The sequence below is a fragment of the Pangasianodon hypophthalmus genome, chromosome 24 (assembly GCF_027358585.1).
Source record: "Pangasianodon hypophthalmus isolate fPanHyp1 chromosome 24, fPanHyp1.pri, whole genome shotgun sequence".
Taxonomy (NCBI): Eukaryota; Metazoa; Chordata; class Actinopteri; order Siluriformes; family Pangasiidae; genus Pangasianodon; species Pangasianodon hypophthalmus.
In genome coordinates this window covers 10,403,852-10,431,849 of record NC_069733.1, presented here as the reverse complement: position 1 = coordinate 10,431,849, position 27,998 = coordinate 10,403,852, and the positions used below count along the sequence as shown (strand labels likewise).

The following is a 27,998-nucleotide window of genomic DNA, read 5'->3' as shown; positions in this document are numbered from 1 at the left end:
AGAGGGAGCGGGTTGCAGAATTTTTGAGGAGTTGCATCTGGACACAAAAGGGATTAGAACCACTGGGGTAAGAAACGTGAGAGGGTAAAAAAAATAGACTGTAGTAGATGGAAATGCATTTTATCAGTATCTTGAAAAAATCAAGAGTGAGGTAACCGTCCGATCATATACCATGACTAACTGTAAAACCACGACACCTTAACCACTCTACTTCACAAATAGAGGGAAGAGATCTAAGCATGGGTAGCATACATTATTGTACATTGCATAAATATTTAGAGGGAGTTTTCACTTTCACTCACGATTCATCTTTTCAAAATGAATTCTAATAATAAAATATTGTTAATAATAAAAAAAAATAATAAAAGCAAATAAGGTGTACTTTCCACTTGGCATGAATAGTCTTCTGAATTTTGTATATATTTATGTTTTTACAAAACAATTGCTGGATATTATTTTTCCTTTTACCTTGTCCCTAGGTTGAAAAATGTAATGTTCGACATCTCACCCTGTGAGGAAGTTGGGGATTTTGAGATAAAGGCGAAGTTTATGGGAGTCGAGATGGAAAAAGTCCAACTGCATTTCCAGGTAAATCCCTCTGAAACATTAGGATATGTGCTGTCAGCGTATCTTTGTTCTTCCCATTAATTTAATCCATAAAGGAAACGCTGCTCACAAATAACGTGCCTTACTGTAATTGTTTGAAGACACATAATGTTAACGTAATTTGATTTTATGTTCCTACTATTAAATCATTACTTTTTACATACTATATGTAATATTTACATATTGTCTTTTTTTCTATATTTCACTTGCAGGATCTGCTGCAGCTGCAGTATGAGGGAGTTGCAGTCATGAAAATGTTTGACAAGGCCAAAATCAATGTTAACCTCTTAATTTTTCTACTAAACAAAAAGTTTTATGGAAAGTGACTTTAACATATGAAGATTCAGTGAATGGTCTTATGTGATGCTTAGTAAGAGTGGAGTGCCTTCAATTTAAGTTGGTTTTGTAAAATTCAGGAGGAACTAGAGCAGGAAATTCTGGGATTAGGTATTTAATTATGCGATATCTAAACATATCAAGAGTTTAAATATCAAGGCTGTACATGAACAATTAGCACACACGCTAAAATACTGTGGTATTGTTCAGGGCTGAGTTTCCCAAAAGCATAGCAGCATAAAGATCATCGCAAAATGATTGAGAAGGTATCACACTGTACACTTTCCCTCCCAGTTAAGGTGATCTAAACTGACTGATACTTTTGGGAGCCCAGAACTGGGATCAGACTGAAACCATGAAGACCAGCATGTCATTCCAGTGAATTGCTTGGCTGACATCTTTTATTTTTATGCACCCCTTTTCCCAATAATTGTACATGAATTATATTTTAAATGGTATTAAATTTGAAGTATATATTTTATATTTAGGTAGTACTGTATGTGAAACACTGTTTTATATTACTGTAAAAAAAAAAAAAGGGGGGGGGGGGGATACGTTTTTCAATGAATTTCACAATGCACTACTGCCTCCTGTTCCTAAATGGAAATTAAATGGAAAATAGCCAAAACAATTCAATGGAAATAGACAAAAAGGGAAAGCCTACCATTTCTACCTGATTAAGCTGTTTGCCTCTTTGCTCTTAACGTGATACACTGAAATTATGACTATTACTTAATAAATAAATCACATCACCAATTGTTTGCTTGCAAACTTATGGGTCTGCACAATTTTTTAAACTTGCATATATATCTGTCTGCATTAAAATAAAAAAATAACAACAACATGAGAAATAACATTTCTCAGTTCACTTCTACCTACTTGTTACTTAGATTTTAAATATCAAAAGTGAAGTTTAGCCAAAAACGTCAATTCAGGATGTGCAAAAACTTCTGACAGGCAGGCAATGTCTTTATCATGACGTTGGGCGCTTGGGAATGCTTGCATCCGGGGGCGTTTATACGAGTTTTTTTGGAAAAAAAAAAAAAAAAAAAAAAAAAAAAACAGCAGAAGGAGGGAACTTGTGCCGCTGCTCCGTTACTCCAGCAATAACACAAGCACCAATCTCTGAAGGCTCCTGAAGCACTGAGCGTTCAAACGGGAATTACTGTTTATCATCGAGCCGTTTATCCGCGCTGTGGATTTTAATAACTCTGTAAAAGTGTGGCATTTGGACATTATGGTGCGGTACTTTATTCTAGCGGCTCTTCTGCCTCTACTCGCTACAGCAGCCCTGATACCAAACAGCGGTGAGTTAATGTGTGAGAAATTCTTCCTGTAACCGCAACTATAAATCTTCATTATTATATTTTTAGGGAAAATACTGTGAAAAATAAATCTAATACAGGAATGAATGTAGCGTTATGTCTTCTGTGAGAAAAAAGACTTTAATTTCAGCTATCTTTGTATTTTAATTAGTGGCTTTAGTAGACCTAACTACTTTATTACTTCCTCTGACTGGTCTGTTGATTTCTCAGGTAACTCGAGCATCGTGCGGACGTTTTCTGGCTTTTTCCTGACGGTCACGGACGAGCCGTTTGACTATCTGGATGTGCTGGAGGGCAGCGGCTCAGGCTTCAGCCAAGAGCGCGAGAGAGAGCAGCGCCACCCTGCGGGAAAAAGGCACTATCACATCTCCAAAGAGGCCTCTCAGTTCCTCACGAGCCCTTTGGTGACCGTTTTCATCCCAACTGTCTACACGCTCATCTTCATCATCAGTGTTCCTCTAAATGTGCTCGCCCTGGTCATGTTTATCCGCCGCGTGCACCCCAAGAAGCCGGCTGCGATCTACATGCTGAACTTGGCCTGCGCAGACTTGCTCTTCGTTTTGCTGTTGCCATTTCGCATCGCCTATCATTACAACGGAAACCACTGGATCTACGGCTCCGCCATGTGCCGCGTGGTCACTGCTGCCTTCTACTGCAACATGTACTGCTCTGTGCTGCTGATCACGTGCATCGCCGTGGACCGCTTCCTGGCCGTGGTCTACCCGATGGACTCGCTGATGTGGCGCAGCCCCAAAACCGCTTCGGCCGCGTGCGCCGCCATGTGGCTTCTCTCCATCGGTGGGGTCACGCCTCTGCTCGCGTCCGAACACACCGTGCACTTGGCCGAACTGGACATCACCACGTGTCACGACGTGATGGACATCGAACACCTCCGCGGCTACTACCTTTACTTTTTCCCCATCTTCTGCTCGCTGTTCTTCTTCATCCCGTTTATGTTCACCACAGTTTGTTACATTGGCATCATTCAAACGCTGTGCGCACTCGGCGGGGAAAACCGAGCCCGGAAGTCGCGCGCCGTTGCCATGGCAGCCACGGTGTTCGCCTTGTTCGCCGCGTGCTTCGCGCCCACCAACATCATCCTGCTGACACACTATGTCCGCTTCGCCCGCGCGCACGACGACGCTTCATACGCTGCTTACCTGGTGGCCACGTGTGTGGGAAGCCTGAGCTGCTGCCTAGATCCGCTCATATATTATTTCGGCTCGTCGCGCTGTCAGAAGCAGGTGCTGGCCTTCTTCAAGTGTCGCTCTGCACTGGCGCGCTCCCAGCTCAGCAGCACCAGTGGCAGCACCTCATCCAGCAAGCTGGAGACTTTCAAAAGCAACTTAAGCAGCCAGTACAGTAAGCTGGTTGCGTGAGCTCCACAAAAAAAGTATGACTCCACAAAAAAAGTACTTAATCAGGCTTGGGACTGATTTGCACTCATAGCAAATGTGCCCTATACTACCCATAATGACTGCGTTCTTAAATACGTTGTTAAACCACTATCTTTACTGAGCAGATAAGCTTGTAAAAATAAGCTGTTTGCATCTATTTAGTTACCCCACCAAACTGGCCAAGAAATTCTGCATGAAACTGTTTACATCCCCTAAACATCCTCCCAACCAACCCTTAAGGGTTGTTTTGATGAAAAGGAAATATTTGAGGAAATATGTTGAATGGGGTATCTTAAGGTATCTTGAAAGGCATTTAAAATGACAGACTCCACTATTACAATTGTATTATGTAAACAAAATTTATTGTTACAGGAAATGTGCAAGAAAAACGTAACTGATAATTGAAACTGCAACAATATACACAATAATTGGAAAAGAACTTGGCCACTTTAGAAACCAGAAACATAAGCTTTCTATCAGTATTCCTTTCAATGGAATTATCAGGGGCAATTAAAAAAAATACATTGCATCTGTAGACAGCTGACTAGCACTGATGTCTCCTAAAAAAAAAAGCAACAATCCCCACTGTTTTGTTCCTTTCATAGCAGAAGAAATCCCCGACACTCCCTATGAAACTTAACAAAATGACTCATGAAGATAACATTACGCAATAACAAGACATGCATCAAGACAGAGAAATAGCATGAGAGATGAAGCAGAAATCCTGCAAAAACATTTGGATTGTTCTTTTCCACACTTGAGCTACAGAGCGACATTAAAACAAGCCTAACAAGCCTGCTTGTGGTTTGTTCAGACTGGCTGTGCTGGACCAGGGAAATGTTTGAATGTTACACTGCAGCACTCCCACGGGGAACATCCACAATGAGAATCCAAGTGCGTTTGTTTCTTCATTGCTCCATTCAGTCTCACACGCTCATCGTCATGTTGGGAGAGTACTGCAGATAAACAGAAACCTTCCTCATATACAGTACAGAAAAAGGCAAAGGCAAGGAAAGTATTAAATAAGTACCTGTAACCTATAATACAGCTTTAATAGAAGCCGTGTACCTACTCCAGGCTATGCCCATGAGCACTGTAATATTATTTGTAAAAGAGTAACATCACGTTATGTTAAATAAATGTCTTACAAACTATTTCTTGTCACATGTGAGAGTTAAATTGTCCAAAAAATCAAGAAGCCTACTGGGAAGAATCCACCCTGAACAACTTGGATAGTAATCTTGCATATTAATTAACATGTAACCTCTAATTTGTAATGAAATTATGAGTTGACACATTGCTCTATTTTCACTTTGGTTAATGGTTTCCTGCATAAGCCACAATGCCATTTGACTACCTTCTGATGCCTAAAGAGAGCAATACAGCAGAGCTTTAGTCCTTTAATCTGTCCAGCTCTTTCATCTTATCATCTATACACTCTGCTCAAACAGATCAGGCTCCAAAGCTTTAACTGTCATGCTAATACCCCTAACTTCTCTTGGGAATAATGAAAATACAGCACCAACCAACAAATTATGTAGCACCAGAATCATTAAACACATCACAAATATTTCAGTGTAAATGTATTTCTTGTTTCAGGATGGAGTTTTCCTTCTTCTCCAGTCATAATCAGAGGTTGACATATTTAGGTTTGTTGTGTTCTTACAATTTTATAGTGTATTTGGACACTGTAGGCTTTAATCAGGCTCTTTCAAAAAAAAGGCAAGCTCCACTCCTGATCAAAACTTTTTTTTAGCTAGACGCTGTCACATAAATGATCTTTCTTCATTTTTCTCTTTGAATAGTTAGACCATTTCAAAAGAGAAATCTTAGAAACTTGGTGACATACACTCTCATTCTGAAAGGGGTTGAGGAAGCTGCTTGCCATTTCTCCATCACCTCTTGGCGTACTGGGCTGGGTGTTCATACTCAGGTTCCCAGGGGAGCTCTGGGAAATATACAAATACAGATAAACATTAGTAAATTAGTAAATGTCAGTAAATTCACATGCCTTTACATGGACATAAATCAGAGTTTTTCAGGGAAGCAAAGAAGCCTCGCTTACCTTTGGGAGGCTGTCAATGTCACCTGATGCTGATGAGGCAAAAAGAAAGAGTCAAGTCTATTTATGAATGGAAGGAGAGCAGAAAACTACTATGATGCTTTACTTAGCAGGGTTTTGTCATATGCTGGTCATGATCATACCTAATGAACCGTTCAGAGGATGAGCTTCTATTCCTGCAACTCCTCCCATTGCACCATCGACACAAGGACCAACAGGAAACTAAAGCATCATGAAAAAGGACAATAACACAAATACACACATGCATTCAATTCTATACAAACTTATGATCTGTATGTTTGATCCAATGGTGTTTCTTTTATCCAGGGCCATATTAACTTCCACTGTAAGGCCAGAGGAGAGACTCACTCTGATAGAAACATTGGCATAATCTCAAAATATAACAGCGCAAAATATTTTATGACACTGAGGATATAACTGTCTGGTGTCTTTCTGGTATTACAGAAGTGTTGAGAATAAAATCTTGTGCACATCAATGTGACTGTCACAGTTACTGAGGAGAAAGAGGAGAACTACATGTCGCATAAAAGATACAGATTGCTGGATTAAATTCAAACATACTGATGGCAAATGCACAGAAACACAAGTTATCCACTACTCACTATCTCTTTAGCTTAACAACTTCGCAACTGGGTAAAGATACAAACTCAACAGTAACGGCTAAACATCTGGCTATCATTCACTAGCTTCCCACTCAATAATGTTTATTTCTTAGCCAAAAACATCCTACACACTGCAGATTTAAAAAAAAATAATCTGTGTACAAATGCAAATTGCCAAGGCTCATCTATACCTTCACCCTGTGAGCCAGGATTTATAAATGTGCATTAATATGCAAACTGGAAATGTCCCAATGCAGGTCTCAGCAAAATGTTCAACCCAACTACATCTCAAAAACCACACAAAAAGACTAGAAACTAGCCCAAAAGATTTGAGGCATTGGAAAAGGGAGACAAAATTGTCTTCTTTTTCCCAGTCTTTGTGGGAAACAAGTTCACCACGATTTGCAATATCTGCAATACACCATTGTCTATTATGGGTATCATCCTTTCCATAATCTCCCTTTCCTCTCCCAGCTTTGCAATATAGCTTACAACAGAAATGGTTCTGTACATCGTAAATACACTCTCTGCACTTCCACGTTCCCTTGCCATAGCCAATGTTTGTGGAAACTGATTAGACTTACTTCAGATTTTTTATTTTTTTTTTTTGCTTTAAAATGAGATCTTGGCAGCCACAGAGTATTTTTAAGCTAGTCTGCCTAAACCTAGCCCAATTTGCCATAAAAAAGGTGATCCTGGCAAGCCTGCTAGCATCCCACTTAACTAGTTGGCTTGTTAACTGCTGTTTGTTAACTATGTGGTACTAGACTCTTGATTTGCATATTCACATATCACGGTAGCCTGACTAGTCCAGTTACACAATATCCGTCACAATTTTAGTGATTATTAACTAAGCCTAGTTAGCTAACTAACTAGCTAGCTATATAGTTCTCAAAATAGTTTGCAGGTACTATGTCATCCTCTGACAAACTGCATATCGGATGTGAATCATATCAGTTTAAAGCTGTTGTGATTACTGTAGAGATAACAAACTGAGCTAACAAATCTTTTTTTTTTTTTTCAGTTTTTCATGAAAAAATGTTAATATAGCACTATGTTACTTAATGTAACCCAACCCCAGTCTCTGTAATTAAAGTCAGCTAATTATCTAAGAGTTAAAAACATTTAAAAATCATGTTCTTGAATGAAAGGGTACTCCAACCAAGTTGATAAGAGGGTGCTGGATGGGTCTTACATTTGGCCTGTTTCCATTTGGAGGAATTGAATTCATCACACTGTACATGTTGTCCCCTGAACTGGTTGACTCTGAAATCAAACAGATTACAAGTTATTCCATAGGCCATAAAAGCATTATTATTTAAAGTACAATCTAATACACTATATGGCTAAAAATGTGTGGACTCTTGACCATCACACCCATATGTGCTTGTTGAACACCCCATTCCAGATTTAGTCCTCTGTTTGCTGCTACAATAACCTCCCTCTTTTGGGAAGGCTTTCCACTAGATTTTAGATGTTGCTTGGGGATTTGTGCTCAATTCAGCCACAAGAGCATTAGTGAGGTCAGGCACTGATGTCCAGTGAGGAGGCCTGGTGTGTAGTTGGCGTTTCAATTAATCCCAAAGGTGTTCAGTGAGATTGAGTTCAGGGCTCTGTGCAGGTCACTTGCGTGCTTCCAAACCAAACTTGGCATCCACACCAAACGTGGCAAACCCTGTCTTAATGGAGCTTGCTCTGTGCACAGGGGCATAGTCATGCTGGAACATGTTTGGGCCTCTTAGTTCCAGTGTAGGGAAACTGTAATGCCACAGCATACAAAGACATTCTAGACAATCATGTGCCTCCAACTTTGTGGTAAAAGTTTAGGGAAGGCCCTCATATGGGGTCATGGTCAGGCATCCACATAGTTTTGGCCATATAATGTATTTCAGTCTGCCTCTGTAATGTCCTCTCAAATCCTCTCTGTGAACATTTAGATTGATGGTTTAGTGTTGCCTTTGCTCCTGAAACATGGACTTGATAGAGGATCAGTGTTTTACCTGCAGGACTGGGCATGACTGGTGTCCCTGGAGCTCCTCCTCCACTTCCTGTTGGACCCTATGAATACACTCAATCAGCTCAGTCAAAATGTCTAGCTTTTCTTATGCAGAACAGATTTTCTCTGTGAAGAAGACACCTACTGTGTAACTTCCTGGAGATGACGATGAGTATGGAATCTGCAATGAGAAACAAAGACAAAAAGCATGTGTGAACAAACTATTTATATAATAGTACATTATGAATGGTTACTGGCTGTGGCTTTGGGTTGGGTTCTAATGCACTCACTGAGTTGGTGTTTGGAGGATTTATCCAAGTCCTCCCTCCTCCTGGAGCCCTACACACATCAGAACAGAAACAGCAGTTCCAGCCTCCCACATGCAATGGACAGATGAATGGGTGATACAAAGTAAAAATATGAAGGGAGTTATTAAAACTAAATCAAGGTGGCTTCAGTGCACACTCACATGCCAGGCATCGCTGGTCCCATTAATGAATGTACAGGAGGCCTCATTCCACCGGCCAAGTTCTGCAAAGAAGCCAACATCAATGGATAACCAGTTTAATCATAAACTTGTAGTTATACCCATCCACAACTGGAGCTGGTGAGAGGATATGGTGTGCAAACCTGTGGTCCAATAGGAACCATTCCTCTTGGAGGCATCATTCTTTGCATTGGCCCATTCATGTGAAGATGGCCTGAGAAAGAGCAGGATATTTCACGAAAATGCTTTAGACATATGGAAGTAAAGTACCCAAAAAGCTCAGGATGATACTGTGGACATTGGTGTCTCAGAGGTTAAGGTTCTGAGCTAGAAATAATACAATTTTGAGTTCAAATCCTGGAGAATTGTCAAAGAACCACCGCTGAACCCTTAACCCTCAACTGCTCATTTATATGCATGGACTGTATTGTGTCTCAACTGTAAGTCACTGTAGTAACATCTACCAAATAAATAAATGTGCTAAAATATAAACCCTTCATCCTGAGAATAGTGGGAAACATCTCACCTGGCTGTCTCATAGGATCCATCCCACTTAAGAGTGGCTGGTTGCCTGGGCCCATCGCCTGGATATACTTTTAGTAATTAGTGTGTCACAATATCTTTACTAAGACTCAAGATATTTAATACATGAAATAGAAAGTGAAATGTGCACTAGGGATGCAAGACTGTACCTGACTGGGCATTCTGAGAGGAGCTCTGGGGCCTCCGGGGCAACGAGGGGACATGAACTGCTGTTAAAATTCAAGAACATGGACCTCTGAAAAAAGACTGATAGAATACTTACAGGTGATATTGAGTGGAATATACTGGAAAACAATTAGCAAGGTGTCATTGTAATTAGCCAAAGTTACATGCATTGTTTTGACCCTACGCTACTTTAAGTAAGCCATATTTTTTATGTTTTTTCCCTTTTCTAAGAGTAGAAGTGGGAATAAACAGACAAAGCCTAACGACTTTAACTAATGACCAGCTCTGAACAGCACCACCAGAGGGCAATGTGAGACCTACTTTCATCAACAAACATCAGCTTTGCACAAACCACCTAACATCAAACCTTTAAAATGCACTTCAGTAAACTGCTTAACACTGATCAATTTTTTTAAAAACTAGAATGCTTATTCTATGGCTTTATGATCTTATGGTACATAAAAAAGTTATCTAAATAAAAAATAAAATAAAACAAAGCTCCAGAGGCAAAGGATGGCCAGTGAGTGCTGGTTTCATCCCGATCTTAAACACAGACTTGACTTTTAAAGGGCAAATAAATCCATACCCTCAGATTCTTGTTCTTGGCTGACAGAAGTGGTACCTAATGTGGTCTTCTGCTGTTGTAGCCCAACTGCCACAAGGTTTGACATGTGCATTCTGAGATGCTTTTCTGCTCACCATGGCCGTAAAGAGTGTTTATTTGCGTTACCGTAGCCTTCCTGTCAACTCGAAAATGACCTCTATCATCAACAAGGTGTTCACCACCTGCGTTGTCGCTCACTGGATGTTTTTTGTTTTTTGCACCATTCTGTTCTAAACTCTAGAGACTATCATGCATGAAAATCCCAGGAGATGATCAGTTTCTGAAATACTCAAATCAGCCTGTCTGGCATTAACAACTGAGGTCACATTTTTCCCCATTCTGATGTTTGATTTGAACTGAAGCTCTTGACCTGTATCTGTATGGTTTTTATGCATTGTGCTGCTGGTACATGATTGTCTGATTGGATAACTACATGAATGAGCAGCTGTGCACAAGGCCAGCGAGTATATATTTCAGAGAAACTGGCAATGGAAAATATACTGTATGCCAATCCTCATGGTTGTACATACAAATTCTTTTGAGGTGTAAACTGATTACAGGATAAATAGGCTTTTATTGGAGATAGACGTGGGACTGGAGTGATGGATCTTTTCTGGGAGCTGTGTTGAAGAATGTGAATGAAGAATGTCAGTTGTCATTAGTGGGGCAGAAGAGTGGATCAGAGTTCAGCTGCTGACATTAAATCAATCTGTTTATTCTCTGCTCTCTGAGTGGATCTCCATAAATTCCTCACTGATGTACTCCAGAGTATTATTATTGGCAAGCACGCAGGAGTGCAGGCTTTTTACAAAAGAAAAAAACAGCTAAACAAGTACAAACACAGACTTCCTTTGTACCTAATGAATTCCCGATATCACACAATAACACTGTAACACCGGTTTCTGGGAAGAAAAATATAAAATAAGATTCACTATCATTCCCCCACATGTTCCAACCTCGAGGTAGGTCTAGGGTAAATCGGGGCTCAACACCTTATGGTAAAATATGGAGGGAGGAGAACGGAGCCAGTAACCAAGAGACACACACAATCCAAAAATACACACACCACTATTTTTTGTGACATTGTGTGCGGTGTACAGGCAAATCTGGCATTACTCCAACCCTGACAACAACTAAATCAGAGCATTAAGCATATACAGTATCATGTAGGGGCCCCTGAATATAGCCAATCTCTAAAAGTGGTTTAGTGAACCACTAAAGGTCTTATCTGACAGTGGTAGCACACCCTCTCAAATAAAAGACTGGGTAGACTGGTGTCACATAATAAAGTAAATGACATCAATTTCCTCTTAAAGGAAAAATCCACCCTTAACTTGCACATTATTCTTTAAAATTCAACCTTCTGTCTGAGGCATCAGTGGGATTTAGGCCTCTCATCATGTCTGCTTAAAGAGAGTGATGCAGCAGTGTTTTACTCTTTTAGCCTGGCCAGAAGATCACTTCCTCATCTGTACACTCCACTCAAACAGATCTTCCAAAGCTTCAACCTTCATGCTAATACTGCCATAAACATCATAGTGCTTGCCATCTCATAGATCACTAACTAGCCATGTCGAGTCTCTGCTGTAATTCAGCATAACTGGGTCGTATTTTTGCACTGCATTCTGGAACGTTTCCACTACTGGAAATTGGTGAGTGAGAAATAAAGTTTGTTGCTCTTTTGTTTTTAGGTGCTAACAGTGAAACCTGACCATTATTCTTTAAGTTTGAGATTAAATGTCTTTGTAATTGTGCTAGAAATGTCCCCCTGTGACATCAGCACCACAAACAATTTAAAAATACAGCACCACCAACAAATTAGCAAGAGAATCACTAAACACATCACAAATATTCCTTCAGGGTGGACGTTTCCTATAATATTTTTTAGGTGTGTTGTTCTTCAATTTTCACCTCTTTTGCACTTTTCAGTAAAGGTTGATGTATTCATGCATGTCAGCATGTGGTTTTTTACCTGGAAAAATCCAGGGGGTAATGGCATTCCCTCTCCTGGAGGGAGATTCCCACTTGCAGGGCTGGGCACGGCTGCTGCACTCTGGGAGGAAGGCGTGCACGCACACACACACGCACACACACACACACACAAAACAAACTATATCACTTGTTAGTTCCTAAGGAAAACTAAGCTAAAAGTCTGTAGAGTGAGGAATGTAAATCGGTGATAGTTCCAGGGAGTTTAAGGGGTTAAACACCCACATTGAGTAAACACTTACACACAGTACATATAGTTTACAAGAATGAAAACACAGGGAGGAAATCCGAAACAATAGCAGGTAGGAAAACCTCGCACCGTCTGGCAAACTCATTTGGTCCACTGAATAATTAACAGTGCTGCTGTTGAGTAACTAGTATTTCATGTGAAGGTTTTAGCTTTCTGCTTGCTCTAAATGGAAGTGAAGCTAGCTTTTTCCAGTTCTTCACTGTTGTACATCTATATTTATTGTGAATATGTCTTATTACCCTTTTGAGACCAACAAACCCAACTATTTATAATACTTTGCATAAGTAACTGGTTAAAGAAAGACAGAAACAGAAGTAAGTGAGACCGCTAAGTCTATATAATCCACCAAATAAATTATGGACTAGAAGTTACAATAACTACAGCAGTGACTGTTCATCTCCTCGTTGTAAATAATTGCATTTATGGAAACGGACAAAATACTAAAACAGACACACTGACATCTAAGATAGCTGCCAGTTGCCGAAACCATATTTTACTTTAAAGTAATTACAAGAAAAGAGATTGGGAGGTAGATGTTTGGTATATACATACAGTACGTAGCTATAGAGTTATGTACCTTATTATCAAAACGGCCTATAAATTTATTTTTTTTTGTTGTTGTTGATAACAAGACATCACAACTGTTAAGAAGAGTTTTCAGAAAATTCACTTACCAACTGATAATTATGACTGTGGCAAAAAGGTTTTTGCATGTTATGAGAAACTCGTAATTCTGAGAAACTCTTAAGTACCATAATTTTGACATGACATAAATGCTTCCTCATTTTTAACCTTGTCTGTGTTATTTCTTTTATGTTAAAGTGCATCTAACATTACCATGTTATACAATTGTTTTTTAAATTAACTGATCTGTTTTTTTTTTTGTTTAAAAAAAAAACAAAACAAAGCTTTCACTATCTCTAAAATCAGAAACTGTATCTGAACAAATTCTCCTGATAATTTTATACACCAGTTTGATGATTGACTCAATAGTGGTAGAGTAACTGTCTATTTCATATCTTGTAGCATGGCCCAGAGGGCAGTGTGGTGTGAGACAGAGTTTCGGTAATGAGTCAATAACAATTCATCACAACAGACATCACAGCTGCGACATCTGACCGCAAGTGAAGGACAGTGGAGCAGGTCATAGCATCTGTTTCAGGTTTGCATATGGAGGTGTGCACCATTTCCAACCATTTCAAGAAGCCGGTGAGCACTGTAGTAGTATTAAGTTCAAATAATCCAAAATGATACGCTTCACACAGGCATTCACTACAAGCATACACTCTACACCAAGGATTTAATTTGACTTTATAAAATAGTTTTTTGTACATATGTTCTCCAGGGATCACGATCAGATTTGCTAAGTTATTTCTAAGTTAGCTTTGTCTGCTTATCAGTCCATATTGATTAGATGTGGTGTTTCAGTGTGTGTGTGTGTGTGTGTGTGTGTGTGTATGTGTGTGTGTGTGTGTGTGTGTGTTAACTTCAGTAGAGAGAAGGATTCCATCTCTCTCATTATTAGAGGAACGTGGCGGGAATGACAAGTGACCTAGTCTAGACAACCCCCACCGTGGAATAAGCATCTGTCAAAGACACAGAAAAATTGTGTGTGCTGCTGAACAGAGACATTAACAGGTTCAGTTTCTGTAAAACATTGTCCTATTCTTCTGTTTCGTAATAACATTGTTTACACAGTCTCTAGACAGCTGGTTGATTCCAATCATCCTGTCTGGAAATCTCAGACAGTGGTGAGATGATACTGGGACTGTCTTATTCACAAAGCAGGGAAAACAGCTGAACTACGTGAAGGTGATGACAGTATGCTGGAATCAGGACAGCATTTATAATAATATTCTAGTCACAAAAAAACAGTTCTGAAACATTTTAACCCATTAAAGACTTAGGTTATTATTCAGTTATTCGCAGTAAAGCATGGGTACAGACTGGCCATCGGGAAGTTAAAAGTTCAGGAATTTTCTCAGTGAACCGGCCTTTTTTTGCATTCTCTTCTCTCTCACGCATGCTCATGGGCGGCTAACAGGTGTGACACACACACACACACACCATGTAACAGGCCACCACTAGGACACTACCAATCAGAGACTTATGACTGGTTCAGTCAACAGTTTCTCATGTGAATGTACATGTGCAAACTAGACAACGATGGAGAGAATGAGGAAAATCTGAGAAAGCCGTAGCAGGATACAGCAGAGTATAAACTGTGGAGGAGTCTTGCCCTATATTGTAATAGTAGTTGATTATTTTGGACAGTCTAATCTAATCTATTCTAGGGGGCAACGTGAAAGCAAATTCAATGACTAATTTAGTTCACAGTCCCTCTGGTAAAGCATGTTATAAATTATTCAGTTAATGTTACAAATTATATCTTAAAGCCAATACAGTAACAGTAACCACGTAAGGAATGACAGTGTGGAAAAGCAGGTTGTTGGTACTTCCTGGGACATGCAAAGAAATTAATTTCACTGGACTGTAATGTATAGGTGACAAATAAAGACTTTATGTGACTTACAACTAGTCAGTTCAACAGCACTAACGTAACATAATGACAGGAAATATACAGATGCCAACACCCTTTTTTCTCTCTTGTCCTTCCTCACTACTTCCATCCATCCATCCTCGGCTATGCCATTAACCCACTTCCTGTGTGAGCTTTGGGGAAAGATGTAATTTAAAAACAAAGAGGGGGGAAAGAGAGATACACTATTGCTCTTTCATTGCCAGTGAACTTTGGAAGCTTGGTGGAAAATGTGAGGAAGGAAAGAAATGCAAGATGAGGGATATCAGGAAAGGGGAAAGGGACACCAGTTTTCACAGGCAATGTCATGACTGCCTATATACTTTGGTGCCATACGTTTACTATATGGCACCAAATATGGACAAGTCATGAAAACAGTTTTAAAGAAATATTTACACCAAAACATAATTTAGAGCTTTTGCAATGTAGTGCCTAAAGTGCTGTGGACAAAAAACAAGCACAACAGATCCAGACGTGTGTAATCAAAAGCATTTTAGCTTCATGATATTGTCCTAGCTGCCAACATTAGTTTCCACTCACCATTAAGAGCGCTGGTTTGATCTTTCTCTTTAAAATGCAAATGAGACCCCAAAACAGCCTCTCTTTCCTCCTCTGCATTTTGGGTTGAAAACCTTCATTAACATACTTAAATGCCAACAAAATATTACAAGCTATTTCATGCTGGCATGCTTCTCATCTTGCTCCTGTTTACGTTCAAGCGTGTGTGAACACAATAAAAATGAGTGTGTGGGCAACACTGGCTCTCAGGCTGAACAACATTATGTCAGCAGGAAATCTAAGTGTTACACAGACTAGTGACTACTGAAGAGGAGATATCTGAAAGGAGCAGGTTATAATGGAAGTGCAGTGTAAAATACATGCAAACTGAACAGAATCTGACGTGAAATTCAGATAAAAAAAAGTATTTTAGATAAGCCTTCATTCTTAGTAATGATTACTACAGTGACTTTACAGGAACATAAATCTCAGGTGACTCAGACACTTGGTGCATGAAGTATAGACTTACTGCCTCTTAATATCTTCAAAAGATGACAGTAAGTTGTCTCTTTTAGATGGAACATCTATATACATAAAAAAAAGCAATTAGGTTGTCTAGTTGACAACCCTAACCCTTTTCTGAAACACACTAATGGATTGTGGATAAAAATAGTTTGTACTCATGAAGCCAGTTCTGCTCAGATGCAAGGTGTTCCTTTAGAGAGAGAACACGATGTTTATAGTGTTTGCAGAAGTGTAAATAATATGTGATTGCTAAAAAAAAAAGGTAAATGTCAGAAATCAAGATTAGACATTGCAAAGCAAATAACAGGTTTACATGAATGTGTGTCTCATATTATATGGGAGAGCTGGCACAACTGTAACATGCTTATTGTAAATGCACACATGGTGACCTCTTTAGGTGCATATAGAAGTTCATCACTTCTCTGTGTCTGTCTGGACAAGCCAGCGGGATATCACCTGCTGTAGATATGGTGAAAACCCCATTCTGTGCCATATAGATAAAAACGACGCTAGAAGTATTTCTCTAATATTTCTTCTGTGCAGTTGTGTACACTTACCTCTACACTATCTGTTAGCATAGTGTTCACAGTTTGTGCATGCTATTTCTGTTTGCAGGATTGTGAGAAATCATGGGTACAAACTGGTAATAACTGTAACAACTGTTATAATTGTACAGCATCTTGCTTCAAGGCTCTTAGAATGTTAACCATACTGAAAGATGCCAGCACTGAGACAGAACACACACACATTCCTGCCTGCATAATTAACTGCAGTTGCAGGGTGCATAAAGATGTTATCCTATTTTTTTTATTTTATTTTAATTACTATAGTAATCATGGTTACTATGACATAAGAAAAAAACTATGAAATAGGAGCAAAATGAAAACTATATACACACACACATACACACACACAAAGTCCCCTCCGAAAGTATTGGAACGACAAGGCCAATTTTTTTTGTTTTTTTCTATGCTACTATATACTGAAGACATCTGGGTTTGAGATCAACAGATAAGCCCTTTTGTAAGTAACTCATTTGAATGATCAATGGCTAATGGATTTGTTTATGATATTCTGGCAAAGTAAAGCAATGTATATGTGCTAGCTGTAGCAGCACTATTGGGCTGTACTGTGGTATCAATAAGTTGCATTTTGCAAAAGACAAAGAATCCTATGTTATCCTACATTGAACTCCCATTCGGCATTTTTGCCTTTAATCTCTCTCCTCTTTCTAATGGTGTTGACCACAAGGGTATGACATCATCCTTTGTGTCCCTTCACAACCCATTTATCATCCCTCCCAGGGTCCTCTCTTTCTCTGTCTCACAGCTGCAGCTGCTCTAATTCCCAGTAATAACATCCCAGCTTGTTAAAAAATCTGACGTATAAACATAATACATGCCCTTATTTGTCTTACAGCAAATTCTAACCAAGTATTACTACAGCAGTTCTACAAAGTACAAAGCTCACCATTAGCAAGTCACTTACATAGTCATGGAAAGCTTTGGCCTCACTTGAATGTTCACATGTTTCTCTCCTTTCTGGAGCTGCACAGTAGAGATCCCAGAAAACACTGCAAATCAAAGTAACCTCTGCATTAATTAACTCAAGCTTCGTCAGGCACGTATGGAAATTCGTTATGCTGGATGTGAGCAGCTTACCACCACCAGGAGTGAAGGAACCCAGGTGGCTCTCCCAGCGTGATGTTCTTCTCCCATCGGATCTGTCAGGGTCAGACAGAGAACACTAGGATGAGTGATTACAGTCTTACTGAAGAAGTACTGCTGAGTCATATCTCTTGCACGTAATTAATAGCAGTTTATTTCTGGAGTCATGGCTATAACCGACGAGAGAATAAAGTCTGTAGTCTATAAACCCATCAAAATAGTATTTAATTGTGCTATCCACTGTGTATACTATTACAATTATATCATGGGTTTTGCTCTTGGCTTGCATCGAAAATTTATTCACTGACTACTTATGAAACAAATCTTAACATGAAATCATTGTTTGTATTAAAGGAGTCATTTGTAGAGTTATCTGCTGCCTATGAAGTGAATCATGCAATAACAACATTGAGCTTCCCCCTTCCTTCAATCTGACCACATCCCTTCTGATAAAAACACCTGTATGCATGGTTTGTGAGTTGACTATTAAGGAGGCAAATTGAGCAACTGCACTCCATCTGAGGCATAGATAATATAAATGAAATATAAACAAAAGTCTGAAATTAAGAAACTAACTAGAACTACTGCAATATTGCAAATCTAATTTTATCTAACGTATCTTTTGAAATTATATTTTTATTATAGGTTTGGGGGCACCACAGTGGTACAGTGGGTAGCACTGTCACCTCACAGCTCCAGGGCCCTTTCTTATCTTTTCTACAGTAACTGCTAGTTAACAGGGACTTGGATGGCAGATACTTCACATAATCTAAGCCTAAGGATTCTCAGAGGACAGAGACTGAGGAGTCTCAGACCCTAAGGAGCCTGAGTAGGACTTGGCATTTTGCAGTTTCTCAGTAAAATGACAATATGGCAGTATTTTTGGCTTATTAACTTCAAGATTGAGAAAAAAGAAAAGGCTGGCGAGGGAAGGACTGTTTATAGTTGCTATAATGTAAGTGATAACAGGAACTTTCATGGATGACCCACAACATTATATGTAATTGTAATCAGATTAAAAGTATGGTGTACAATTCTTCAAATAAAAAAAAAAAAATACCATTGGGGTGGTAGCACCTAACACTACGCTGTCACTGTCATTTTCTTATAACAGCATGCCCGTAATGTTTTATTCTTTAGTTAACAACTAATGTAGAATGACAAATATGTGATTATCACTTGCACAGAGGCAGTGTTCTACTTAACATTTGCATTTATGTTCGAGCAGTGAGCTGCCTGGATGAGCTGGCCATAATTTCTGTCCACACAATAATCCAGCGGCTGCTGTAAACAGTGTGGGTGTGCTGAGTGCCCATGTTATCCATTGTGCTTGTTTGTGTCACTGCTAGGGAGATACAGAAGGGTTATTTTGGGGGCTGCGTGGGCTGGCTGCATGGCCAGGGTGGCAAAAGATGGGAATCGCAAAGGAAGCAGTATACAATAGCAGGGAATGTCTTAAGACTTGTCTTGTTCGTGTCGGAGTCACAATATGCTTTGGGTGTCTCGGAAGTGCCTGTGTTTATGGAGTGATCTTGTTTTCCTGTTTCTTTTTTGCCAGGCATGTTTTCTTTTTGATTTTTGATACTCCTTTTTTCTATGCCTCTATACTGTGTTACTGTATCATATGAGGACTGCTGTAGCATCACATTTGTCTGAAACAACTTAATTAACTATTTGTTTTCAATATATTTCTTTAATACTGTCTAATTAACAGTGATGTCTAAACATAATAGCAGATTATTTCTGGACTGAACCTTTGTAATATAGAGTTTCTATGGTCACAAATATTTTGAGAGAAATTAAAACTTCTTGCAGATCAAAAGGATGATACCGATTATATTCCAAGATGTGTGATCTGGTGTGACTGTGCTTTCTGAACGTTCAATTAGATGTAATAAAAATCTGAAATATCAAAAATGAAACAAAATCTGTCTCTGATCAAATGGCTACATAGTATAACTGCACTAGCTGATGTAGCGGGGAACTACATATATAGCGTTCAGTCAGTGTATGATACTAAAAGCAGCATGGTGGATGCTAATACTTGCCCTTGACAAAGTGTGAACATGCACACAAGCAACTGTCTGTGTCTCTCTGAAATCATCTGTGCGCAGCGTAACTCAATTAGCCTGGAGCAAGGACAAAACCAGAGTGTCCTACAGCTTATACACAGGGAACTGTCTAAGCTTACTCTATGGATTCTAGGTGCATATAGCAACCATGTTTAAAAGTACTGCATTGAGTTGACATTATTTAACGTGATGTTGTGCTGCATTTCAGTCCACCTACCTCTGAGAGGAAAGTCTGTGCTGACTTCTGAGCTCCAACATGTAGCAGATATTCATAAACATAGAGGGCTAGCCTGCAAGGGACAGATGGAAAAAAAGATAATAATTCATAGTAGAGATGTACCAATCTCTTTTTTTTTTTCCTCCATTTTCATTATGATAGCAACACAGGAGCATTGTGCGTAAGGCCGATATCTGATGCTGAACATCCTCTTAGTGCCAAGCTGACTCTCTGCAAGCTTCTGTTGTTTTGCCAACATGTGTGAAACAACACAGGCGTGATGACACCATGCTTTAAAACAATCAGTGTCAGTTAACACCACGTCTTCAAGGCATGAAATATGTCAGTGTATCTGATCAGAAAGCATCAAATTTAATGTGATACAATCCAATTTTTAGGACAATATAACCTCCAATAATGATACCCCACATCAAATCACTGCATCCCTAATTTAGACTAAAGAACAGGGTGTCCCAAAAGACTCCATACATATAAGAAATTAACACTTTTTAGCAAAATGTCTTGCAAACGGTTTCATGATTAGTTTTTCTTTTTTTTTCAGATAGCCTTTAAGAATGCCTTTGACAAATGAAGAACATATTGAAATCATTCTCATAGCTGGATCGGGAAGCTGACGCAAGGTTGCGACAGACTTTAACAGAAAACATGGCAAACACATCACACATGACACTGTTGCCAAACTTATTAACAAATTCAAAAAACTGTAAGTGTTGCAGACCAACCGAGGAGTGGACGTCCAGGAATATCCACTGACGAAGGCACAACCAACTTGGCTGGCGTACATAGTCTCCTACGTATGGAGACATTTGGGACACCTTTTACATAAGGTTAGCCATAAGAATTAATGCTGTCATACAGTACAATCAATTTGGCCAGTTTGGCCATGATTGAAATACAGTACTGGTATTTTTTATTACTGGTAGATCAAGAAAACCATCGGTCTCTTTGTCAAGTCAAAACATTATCAGCAGAACCCAACTTCTTTCTGTTTGCTACAAAAGCTTCCTTAGGGCTGCATTCAGAGTTGGTGACTTAAGGTCAAAAGAAATGTCAATATTCTGTGTACACAGGTGTATATATGTTGAGTAGAGGTGTCTGAGATGGGGTTTTTCATAAGTGTTTAAACCACTGCCTTAAACGTAAGCAATACACTTTAAGCCAGAGAAAATCAGGGGATAGAAAATGAGGACTGAAGAAGGAGGTCTTTTTTTTTTACTTTGCTGTCAACTCCAATATCATGTAACATAAAATCAAGTGACAATTTAAAAATAATCAAATAAAAAGAAAGAGTAATACAATGATAATTACAGTAAATGAGAAGGTGGCAAGCATTTAAAAATCTAACAGGAGTCTCGTATTTTGTCAACATATGAGTATGAATAGCTGCATGAATAGTCATAGTTGTAGTTAAAACATTAAACACTGCAAATTTGTCTTCATTTAAAGAAGATGTCCACCCTCAGTTTCTGCTAGTGGTGACCCCTTCTGCAGATTTGAGAAATGCATTTTGGGGACATCTGACCGTCACACCTGTATGCACTTTTTGAACATTGCATTCCAGAATTAGTCCCCTTTTGCTCTTATAATAACCTCCACTCTTCTGGGAAGGCTTTCCACTAGGCTTTGGAGCATGGCTGTGGGGATTTGTGTTCATTTAGCCACAACAGCATTAAGAGCATCTGATGCAGTCAGAGTTCCAGTTCTTCCCAAAGGTGTTTAGTGGGGTTGAGGTCAGGGCCTTGGCAAACCATGTCTTCATAGACCTCAGAACAGGTTTGGACCCCTTAGTTCCAGTGAAGAGAAACTAATGCTACAGCATACAAAGACAACCTATACAACTGTGTGCTTCAAACTTTGTGGCAGCAGTTTGAGGAAGGCCCAAATATGGGTGTGATGGACAGGTGTAGCATACTTTTGGCCGTATATTGTATATCAACTATTAAATTCTTACATATATATGTTCTGAAATAACATAGATAACTTTATTGTCAATGCTTTTCACTGGGGAAAGACAAATACATGTGCACTAGTAATTGTGATGTGTCTGTGTTTATTCGCAAATTATTCAGGTCAGCCATGCAGTCCCAAACTGCTTAGGCTGTGGAAACCACTACACGTGCGTAATTCAACTCGGCTCTTACAGCGTAAATGCAGAGGCATCATAAAATAAATTGAAAGCATACACTGTTGAGAGCTTGGGAGTATGCGGTCTGTAATAAAGCTTTGTGTTTACAGTCAAGAAACATGACTAAGAGAAAGAGGGAACAATTCAATCACTGCATCATACAGAACTACTAACTTTCATGTATGTGTATGACATACAGAGCAGAGGATGTGCAGAATTTCTGCAAACCTCACCAACACACACAGAACGCAAAGACATATTGACAGTACTGACACGGTAGAAAGCTCTTTATGTCTCATCTCTTTCCAGATACTGATACTGCTGCCTGAGGTTTATATGCATGTTGTGTCCTGACCTCATCTGCACATTGAGCAATGTCTTGTGAAAGGCACATATTCCATTTATCTGTAAGCATCAACAGGAACCCTGAGGAAAAAGATATAGGACAAAAATAAATGTAGCAGAACCAGAGGGAAGAGTGTTCACAGGAGGAGGCATTTCATGTGCGAGAGGGTGGTGTAGAGGTTGGAATAATGATAGCAGATTTCATGGAAACTAAGATGAAAGAGAGGCAGGGTTGAGGGAGGAGACCCGGATGCTGGAAATAAGTTTAAAATTAATACTCCTGAGATTCTGTCAGACTCAGTGAAGCATCGAAAAGGGGATGGAAAGAGGGAGAAAGGGAGAGAGACTCCCCTGAAGAACAAAGACAAAAGCTATAGAGCGGAACAGAGACTGCCTCCAATGTGAGACTGGTTTACTAGATAAACATTTCAGAATCTCTAGACCATAAAGTAAAAAGGAAGAGGTGGGCACATATTTTAATTCATCATACCTTTCTCTGTATAACAACATTTAAAGAAGAAATGCACTCTTTGAGTGGAAAATCTTGTGGCAGTCACAGATATTGTCATCGGTGTTTTAGAAAATTGATACCATCATGACATTTGCAATATGTAAATTGCTTTTGCACAATCATTAACAGATTAGCTTAACATTTATATATATTTCTCCCACACTGTGAATCTGCTTGTCACTTCCCACTTGGTTCTGGAGAACAGCTACATAATCAAAGAAAAGAGATGAAATGCTACACTACTGAAGAGTAAGACCATGTGACCGCTCGCACGCATGAAGAGGAATGGAGAGCGCAGACCTGCGTGCCAATAAAACACATTCTGTAAACGAGTCACTGAAATGTCATTCAAAAAGATGACTGTTCTGGAGGAAATGTGTTTTCCAACGGCTCACTGATTCACAGATGGACAAGTTCAAAACAAGGTCTTGAAAATGCAGATCCACCATATAAATGTATCACATGGACAAATTGTCATTATACTGCTACATATTACATATTATATGCTTTGCAATATGTTAGGCCTATTATATTGATAAAGCCTTAATTTGATATGGTTACCCACTGGCTCGTGTTTCTGGCAGCATTGTTTACATTCGTCAGTACAGTAAGAAGCAACTTGTCCTTCAGATTTCTATTATTTCTATATTTATAAAAGGTATTTATATGAGTTATATATAAAACAGGCATTTTCATCAGCTTGCTAGGGCTTCACACGTATTCTTACATATCTGCTACATGTCACTGCAGCTCTTGCAGACAAGGACTAACAAATTTTGCCACTGCGAATGTCGGGAAAGTACCATAAACACAAAAGCATATTTACATAGACATTTATATAGCATTTTTGAAGGAGTCTCCAGTGTCAGTGCTTTTAACAGTCACAGATACAGATAAAGCAGTAACTCTGATGCATAAAAGTCTTGAGGATGGAGAGCTTTGAGGTTTCATGACAAGCTTTTTTTTTTGTCTTATCAACTTCAAGAGATAAAAGAGAGGCTGTTGATGGAACTACTGATTATAGCAGCTATACTGTAAGTAATAACCAAAACTAACATGTTTTGCAGACTCAATGAAGCTGTAAATATATAAAAAGTATGATGTGTTATTCATAAATAAATAAATAAATAAACAGATAGATAGATAGATAGATAGATAGATAGATAGATAGATAGATAGATGTAATCATTGGCAGATTGCTATGGTATTAAGAGGAATAAAACACTTAGGGATTTGCTGTTATTGGAAAATTATCAAATTTATTTCCTGTCGGACCGCATCACACCATCCTTTTTCCTAAACCATGTTTTTTTTTCTTACACTTACTCAACTCCACTTAAAACTAGACACATAAAGCTACATGAAGACTGATAAAGCATTAGGCCTATTAGCTCCACACTGAGGCTGGCAAAGTCGCATTAGAGAAGCTTCCTTTCTGTCTGTCTTACACTATATGAGAGGATCTGATATCAAGGAGAGGAAACAGGGTATTCTACATTTGTAAACATTTGGGTCACAAATTGCATAGCAGAGACACAAATAAGAGATCTCATATCTAGAGGGAGGATAAAACAGTTGCTGACATAGCAGTATAGCAATACACAGCAAGAGGAAGAAATTGGAAAAATTAAACACAGAAAAAAGACAAAGACAGAATAATGAGTAATGAGGTCATTGTAGGAAAAGAAACAGCAGGATGAAAACAAAACAACTGCTACCATGGAGATGAAAACACATTTACAGACACCATTTACTGACACCAAAACTAATGTGCTCATCTCTGTCATCACTCAAGAGGAGAAATAACACATGGACACAGCTGCTGAAACGAGTACTGCTGAAACAGTAAACACATACTACAACAACTTCACATATCTTCTTTATGACCTTGAAATTAAAGTAAGTGATCTTTGTGGGAATTCAAGATTATGATGTTAAACACAAACATGTCACAATTTAATTATTTTTAAAGTAGGGTTTAAAAAATTTAAACAGTGTTTACTCTTTTTCATTTGGAAATTAATATCTCAGAAATACCTATGGATTACACCACCTCTGCTTTGCAGCATGTAAAGAGTCAGTCATCAACTTTACACTCATTTCTGAAGACCTGTGCACAGACATTTTGGCGAGTTTACGGAATGAAATTATTCATTAAAGAAGCCACCGCAAAAACATGTTTTCAAGTAAGATCAAGATAATGGTTTCTTTTTTCTTTTTTAGCAATTCAAAGTAAATTAAGGAACACGTTAGTATGCTTATCTCCTTCGGAAACACGATTATATTAAATTATAGAAATTGTCTGAGATTCACTGGACCAGTTTTATCTTGTTTGGTCATTATAAATGTTGATAAAATCCTATATTAGGAATTCAAATATCTGAACTGCTTGTTATAATCAAACTGAACTGAACCAAAAAACCAAAAAAACTTGTGTATCATTTTGGCTAATTCAGTGAAACGATGTACACACTATGTATATCTCAACCATCAGAATGGGAAAAAAAAAAAAACTGATTTTGACTGTGGCATGATTGTTGGTGCCAGACAGGTTGGTTTGAATATTTCTATAACTGATGATCTCTTGGGATTTTCATGCACAACAGTCTCTAGAGTTTACTCAAAATGGTGCAATACAGAAAAAGCATCCAGTGAGCGGCGGTTCTGCAGACTTGTTGATGAGAGAGGTCAATGGAGAATGGCCAGACTGGCTCAAGCTGACAGAAAGGCTACAGTAACTCAGATAACCACTCTGTACAATTGTGGTGAGCAGAAAAGCATCTCAGAATGTACAACATGTCAAACCTTGAGGTGGATGGGCTCCAACAGCAGAACACCACGTCAAGTTCCACTTCTGTCAGGCAAGAACAGAAAGCTGAGGCTGCAGTGGGCACAGGCTAACCATAACTGGACAGCTGAAGACTGGGAAAACGTAGCCTGGTCTGATGAATCTTGATTTATGCTGAGGCACATAGATGTTAGGGTCAGAATTTGGCGTCAGCAGCATGAATCCATGGACCCAACCTGTCTTGTGTCAACAGTCCAGGCTGGTGGAGGCAGTGTAATGGTGTGGGGAATTTTTTGGCACACTTTGGGCCCGTTACACGCTTCACAGCCTTTTTGAGTATTGTAGGTGACCATGTGCATCCCTTCATGGTCACAATTTACCCATCTTCTAACGGCTACTTCCAGCATGATAATGCACCATGTCATAAAGCAAAAGTCACCTCAAACTGGACATGAATATGACAATGATTTCAATGTTCAGTGGCCTTCCGAGTCACCGGATCTGAATCCAATAGAACTCCTTTGAGATGTGATAGAACAGGAGATTCACAGCATGAAAGTGCACCTGAAAAATCTGCAAGACTTGCGTGATGCAATCATGTCAACATGAACCAGAAACTCAAAGGAATGTCTACAACATGTTGTGGAATCCATGCCATGAAGAATTGAGACTGTTTTGAGAGCAAAGGGAAGTGCTACACAGGATTAGTACAGTGTTCCTAATAAAGTGAAAATTGGTGAGTGTATACAAGAAGGTTATATAAGAATTACTAGAAAGACATGGGTTGACATTAACACACATCACTTAGGCAAAACTTAAATATGGGCTTGATATCACATCTATATTTATAAATGATAAAGAATGTACATTCAACTAACATTAGCATTAACTACTGTTAAATAGGCAGTTTATTTGTTCGTAGGATAACAGACAGACCTGAAGCAAACAGGTGGGTCCAAGTTAAAGTTTAAATGCATAATTCTGTTCACACAATAATAATAATAATGCTATTGTTTAAACAGTGCTATCTCAGTTAAAGTGCAAAATGTTAAACATGGAATGCTCGTGATGTAATGACTGAAGTTGATTGCTCATTGTTTGCGCCGATGCTATGGTGAATGTGTGTCTGTGAATGTGTGTCTGGACTGAGGTGAAATATCCACAACTGGCCGCTGACACAATAGGGGTGAAGCTCTTGGAACCAAAGCTGACCCATCTCAAGCGTGCCAAAGTCATGTCGTGGAAGGTTGGTCTTACAGAGGTTTAAGCTTCCCCTTTTCAAACACACCATACTGAGGCCATGCTTAAACAGCTTATGAGTTGAATCAGGTGTTAAAAGCAGTAGAATGCTGGGACTAAAGTCTGACGCTAAAGTCTGCACTAGCTATATTTCCAGATCAAGGTAAATCTTGGACACTGGTGCATCCAAGAGCAAGACCCTGGGCATCCAGGTACGCATCTTTGGAGCTCCTTTTTGAAAAACATTGCTCAGTGTTTATATAACACCTACAGTGTTTACACCTCCAGTTGGACCTTGATGAAGAAAAGTTCAAATTATAGTGTAGGTGTTGAACACTGGACATACTGCTGTGTACACAGGTCTAAGCAAAATCAGTGTCATTTCCCTGAAAGACAGCATTGCAGAATAAAGTAACAGATGTATACATGTCCAAAACTACATTTCAAGATAGTACAGTTTTATCACACTTGTCAGCTTCACAGCTTCAGACGGTTAAAGACTAAACGCATCCAATTGCGCATGCGCGCACCCACACACACAAAACTATGACTGTTTATGTTTAACACTCTTACTGCTCCTCTAGACAATATACAGTATAATTTATAAACAGCCTAATAATATGGAAGAGCAAATTCTCCTGTGATTTCAAAACCCAAAACGCTTTATGTATGGGTTTATAACTTCATCCATTGTAATTGTCCTTTTGAGTAAACACACACAAACCATGTATATGTACATAAACACCGCTAACAAACAGCCGTCGTGTAGCCTACCTACTAACGCTTCTGATATTGGACATGCCGACAACGATAACGCCGTCTCTCGCTTTCTCTCTGAATACAGCTGTTTGAGACGCATGTAATGGGTTCCACAGTGGCCATTTCGTTTCCCCCTCTTTCCTGGGAATAGATAAATAAACTTACTTTTCTCTGGCTTGACTATCCGACGGTACCCGCACACTCTTGGAGTACATGCTCGCGCAGAGCACTAACAGCCGCGCGCGCAACCTGTCAACCCATCACGCAGTCAAGCCGAGCGCCGTCACCATAGCGACTCGCGCAGTGTTT

General features: G+C 39.1%; 3 protein-coding genes across 5 annotated transcripts in view; 2 read left to right on the top strand and 1 right to left on the bottom strand.

Moving 5' to 3' along the window:
• iqgap2 (IQ motif containing GTPase activating protein 2) overlaps positions 1–1,713 on the top strand; it is a 41,763-nt gene extending 40,050 nt beyond the window's left edge. The window contains exons 37-38 of the mRNA XM_026931152.3: positions 480–588; positions 819–1,713. Of these exons, the coding sequence (XP_026786953.2) occupies positions 480–588; positions 819–932 (223 nt within the window). The 3' untranslated portion in view covers positions 933–1,713. The remainder of the gene's footprint in view (positions 1–479; positions 589–818) is intronic.
• Positions 1,714–1,841: 128 nt separating this feature from the next.
• Positions 1,842–5,234, top strand: f2r (coagulation factor II (thrombin) receptor). Its single transcript, XM_026931283.3, has 2 exons — positions 1,842–2,249; positions 2,478–5,234. The coding sequence occupies exons 1-2, from the start codon at positions 2,180–2,182 to the stop codon at positions 3,644–3,646; spliced, it is 1,239 nt and encodes a 412-aa protein (XP_026787084.1). The 5' UTR covers positions 1,842–2,179; the 3' UTR covers positions 3,647–5,234.
• On the bottom strand, positions 4,005–27,998 carry ssbp2a (single stranded DNA binding protein 2a). 3 transcript variants are annotated; one of them, XM_053228789.1, is made up of 17 exons: positions 27,855–27,998; positions 19,902–19,974; positions 17,607–17,668; positions 17,434–17,518; positions 12,117–12,197; positions 9,525–9,584; positions 9,359–9,425; positions 8,976–9,046; positions 8,815–8,876; positions 8,636–8,684; positions 8,491–8,526; positions 8,350–8,407; positions 7,545–7,615; positions 5,870–5,948; positions 5,730–5,758; positions 5,514–5,612; positions 4,005–4,620 (listed from the first exon to the last, which is right to left on the bottom strand). In XM_053228789.1, exons 1-17 carry the CDS (start codon positions 27,902–27,904, stop codon positions 4,591–4,593), a joined length of 1,062 nt encoding a protein of 353 aa, XP_053084764.1. In that variant the 5' UTR covers positions 27,905–27,998; the 3' UTR covers positions 4,005–4,590. The 3 variants fall into 3 exon arrangements, with proteins under 3 accessions (XP_053084764.1, XP_026787085.3, XP_053084765.1); XM_026931284.3 differs by having other exon boundaries at positions 9,359–9,416; XM_053228790.1 differs by lacking the exon at positions 27,855–27,998 and adding an exon at positions 27,705–27,830.